This window comes from Drosophila erecta, unplaced genomic scaffold, assembly GCF_003286155.1.
Source record: "Drosophila erecta strain 14021-0224.00,06,07 unplaced genomic scaffold, DereRS2 tig00000056-arrow-arrow-pilon, whole genome shotgun sequence".
NCBI lineage: Eukaryota > Metazoa > Arthropoda > Insecta > Diptera > Drosophilidae > Drosophila > Drosophila erecta.
In genome coordinates this window covers 1-3,482 of record NW_020825201.1, presented here as the reverse complement: position 1 = coordinate 3,482, position 3,482 = coordinate 1, and the positions used below count along the sequence as shown (strand labels likewise).

The 3,482-nt window shown below is 47.3% G+C and overlaps 2 protein-coding genes across 2 annotated transcripts; both read right to left on the bottom strand.

Annotated features, from left to right (window-relative positions):
• Positions 1 to 558: 558 nt before the first annotated feature.
• Positions 559 to 2,815, bottom strand: LOC6556019 (tektin-4). The gene is made up of 3 exons (XM_001982845.3): positions 2,229 to 2,815; positions 1,882 to 2,156; positions 559 to 1,816 (listed from the first exon to the last, which is right to left on the bottom strand). Exons 1-3 carry the CDS (start codon positions 2,586 to 2,588, stop codon positions 694 to 696), a joined length of 1,758 nt encoding a protein of 585 aa, XP_001982881.1. The 5' UTR covers positions 2,589 to 2,815; the 3' UTR covers positions 559 to 693.
• A 178-nt stretch (positions 2,816 to 2,993) lies between these two features.
• LOC113564222 lies at positions 2,994 to 3,452 on the bottom strand. The gene has a single exon (XM_026979806.1). It carries the CDS (start codon positions 3,450 to 3,452, stop codon positions 2,994 to 2,996), a length of 459 nt encoding a protein of 152 aa, XP_026835607.1.
• Between the last annotated feature and the right edge of the window lie 30 nt (positions 3,453 to 3,482).

Below are 3,482 nucleotides of genomic sequence, written 5' to 3'. Positions count from 1 at the left end.
CTATATTTGCCGCGCCAAGGAAGGCAAACATTAACGAATGTTCAAGCACCTCCGTATCAATATCAGTCCGCTGCCACGCCCCTTTTCCATCCGGTTCGTGTATCTCTAAATTGAGTACGTGTTGTTCTAGCTGTTGAACGTGTTTCGGTAAGTACTTGGGCCAACACGAGTGTGTGGTTGGACGTGAGTGTGTAGGGATGTTGGCAACTTATTTCTTTCAGTTATATGGTTTTCCAAACGTGTCTGATTGCTCTCTAATGGCATTTTATTGCATTTATTAAAAAGAACTTAAGGCTAATTCAAAAATCAGGCAATTAGATGCTTAAGTGGTATTGCTTAAAAAGCCTTGAACACCTAAGGGAATCCAAACGCGTTAGCGGCTGTAATAAATAATACAAATTTGGATTTGTTTGCTGAATATCGATAGGAACCTTTTACATTTAATTCCTAAGCTAAATATCTTTTCGAAAATATAATTATTGTTCAGCATTGCTTATCCTGTTATCGCCAAAGAAGTTAAATTGGAAATGTGTTAAAATTTAAATTAGAATTTATTCATTCATTATTCAAAAATTTATTCACTTGCTAATTTTGAATGTGAGTCCCACAATAAAAACTTTCCCGCTTAAATCAGCACTGGGTAATTTAAAATTCTGGCATAAATTTAGACATAATCAAAACGGGTAAGCCCCTCTAGGATGTGGCAGCGCCACTCAGGGTATTAGCCGAAGGATAATAGGATCGCATGAGCATACAACGCTCCCGATCGATGAAAAGGCTACGCCTCTTCAGCATAATCTCCCGTTCAAGTCGGGCACGGGAATTCACCAGGTCCGTCTTGACCCGCTCTGCTTCCTCAAGCTCATGAAGAAGGGCCGAAACGCTGCTCTGGATGGTGTGCACCCCATCGATGAGCTCCTGCTGGGCCAAGTCCCGGCAGTTCTCCACATTTGGCCGATAGCTGCGGTTGTCCATGCGCGTTTGGGCCACCTTCATGGAGGCATCGAAGGAACTAATGCGACGCTTCATTTGCTCGATGCGGTTCTCCACGTCGGCTAGACCCTGCAGGATATTCTTGAGATCGTTCTCGAACCTTTGCACCGCTTCTTGGGTGCAGTTGATCCTGGAGGTCAGGGCCTTTTCAACGACATCGGCCTGCGTGCGAATATCTCTGGCCGCGTTCATCATTGTCGAGTTCAATGTGTTGCGCAGGGTCACCGACTTGAGGCGACACTTTTCGCATTCGTCCAGGGTCTCCATGCTGAAATGTTCCCAGTACTTTTCGGATGCTTGTTCTGGTGGCTGGCGCACAGCTCCCGGTCGAAACATGATCGTCCTGGAGCAGTTATTTAGCCCGGTATTTACGGTATCAATGTCGTAGGCCTCCTTTTTGTCACTCCAATCGTATTCCAGGCGCTGCCTAGCCGTGCGATTCTCAACCTGCTGCGTATTGAAGTCATCCAGCGTTTTCATCAACAACCTTCGGATTTCAGCGATGAGGGCCAGCTCGTTGACCAGCTCCTCCTCCACCTGGTCGCGTACCAGCTCGGTATCTGGTCGTGTGGCCCTCTTCTCAATGCACTCCTTAGCTATGGATTCCGGTACGCCCAGAACCACCATGGACTTTCGCAGCTTAATCCGCTCCACTTCCATAGTGGATATCTCATCGGCCATCGCCTTGATGGCATTCTCCAGAGTATTCTTCCATTTACCAATCAACTGCGAACGGATCCTCAGTTTGTCAGTGGTTTCCTTTTGCGACTTGGCCACCAGGGCAGAGAGCCTTAGGAATTCGGTAGTCGAACTGAAGCGGTTTCTGTGGATTAGATTTCGCAGTTAGGCGGTTTAGTAATTCGAGGTCCTTAAATTCTGAATGCGTACTTGTCCGCCCTGCCCAAGCTTCCGTTGACGACCTGCACAGTCTCGTGGTTCCTGGTCCGCCATTCATTGGGGCTGTATCGGGTGATCGAGTAGCGGTCCACAACGGGTCTTGTGCCTGTTATCCCGGCCATGGGGCTCCAATCTACTTTGCCCGATGCCCAAGGACCAATCGGACCCATGGGCATTAGCTGGTCCTTGTGGGGCAACTCATCCCCCTGTTGGGGCAAGTAGCACGGTGGATTTCGCAAATCATCTGCTTCGGGGTCCATGGAACGCTGTCCAGAAAGTGCGAAAAATTGCATAAATTATGAATATAAATAATAGCTAAGTTCATTGACTCAGCTCACCGCAAACTGCACTTCCTCCATTTTGAGTGGCTTGTGCGATTGATTATACTGTTCAGCACGCATGTCGGCCAACTGCATCTGTTGTTGGTCAACTCCTGCTTGGAGATCCGCCTGCAGCTTCTGATGCTCTTGGGCGGAACCCATGATATTTTGGACCAGGTGCTGTTGGGCGGCCTCATCGGGGTGAGGCGTCAAGGCCACTAGGGCGGGCTGTGGGGGCTTTTTCAGTCGGTGGGAGGGTGGTTCCGTTGGCAGGGGACAGATTAGCGGAGCCGGGCAAGCGGACCCCGGATTTAGCTCGATGGTCTTGCCCTTACACTCGGGATTCGCCTCCGGTGATTTTTTCTCCAAGCAATTCATTATGGCTCAACTTACGACTAACTTGTGAAAATAAGAAAATATCACGTGGATTGTAAAGTGTACGAATGACTTTCGTCTGGTGTTGGGCACAGACTAATATTGAAAATTTTGGACGTTTGTTTGAAGGGCGCAAACAAAGAAATAGGTTGCTGGGGTGCCTCATTGTTAAGTTCGGCTTATTGGCAACGGTTACTATATTGTATTGTGTGTTTCGAATGAAAAGTTAAATGTATTTTTAGAAAATAGCATACCATTTCTGTACTTTTTATGTATTTTAATTTAATTCACACTCTAATAAAGAATACAACGATATATTAAACATTACCAATCTCTTCTGTTTTTAGGATTACTTGCCCAATGAGCACTTGGAATTTAGAAGACACTCAAGTTAAGTTGGGACTTAACCTATCCTTTCGCCATATTCTGGAAAAACATGATGGAGAACTCAAGGACATTGCTGGGCTTGTACCGCAGCAGGTTGAGCACATAATCCTGCATAAAATCGGCCAGCTGTGAATTGCTGCTCAGATAGCTTGTGGCATTCTCGTAATTGAGGGCTTTGAGCTCCCGGAACTTGCGAGACAGCTGTTCGTTTTGGCGCCACATCAGTTCCAGTTTGGGCAGGATGGGTTCCTTTCTCTTCGGTGGCATGCAGGCGGCATGCAATAGGTAGTTATAGCCGCGCCAATAGTGCAGAACAATCCGACCCTCAGGACTCATGAAGGTCTCGGCCACATCCTGCAGTTCGTCGTTGAAGCACTGCTGGGTGAAGATGTGCACGACATTCTTGTATGTGCGATAGAAAATGCGCACCTCCTTGCGCTCCTTAGAAACAACCAGATTGCAGCGCAGTACTCGGGCCATACAAATTCATTGTGTAGACTCGAAGTTGCC

What these genes read in the sequence shown, in the direction of transcription:
- LOC6556019 (XM_001982845.3), bottom strand. Translation starts at nt 2,588, where the DNA reads ATGAATTGCTTGGAGAAAAAATCACCGGAGGCGAATCCCGAGTGTAAG. An exon ending in TGGAGGAAGTGCAGTTTGCG is followed by an intron (nt 2,157 to 2,228) that starts GTGAGCTGAGTC and finishes CTTTCTGGACAG; the next exon opens with CGTTCCATGGACCCCGAAGC. An exon ending in AGCTTGGGCAGGGCGGACAA is followed by an intron (nt 1,817 to 1,881) that starts GTACGCATTCAG and finishes TCTAATCCACAG; the next exon opens with AAACCGCTTCAGTTCGACTA.
- LOC113564222 (XM_026979806.1), bottom strand. Translation starts at nt 3,452, where the DNA reads ATGGCCCGAGTACTGCGCTGCAATCTGGTTGTTTCTAAGGAGCGCAAG.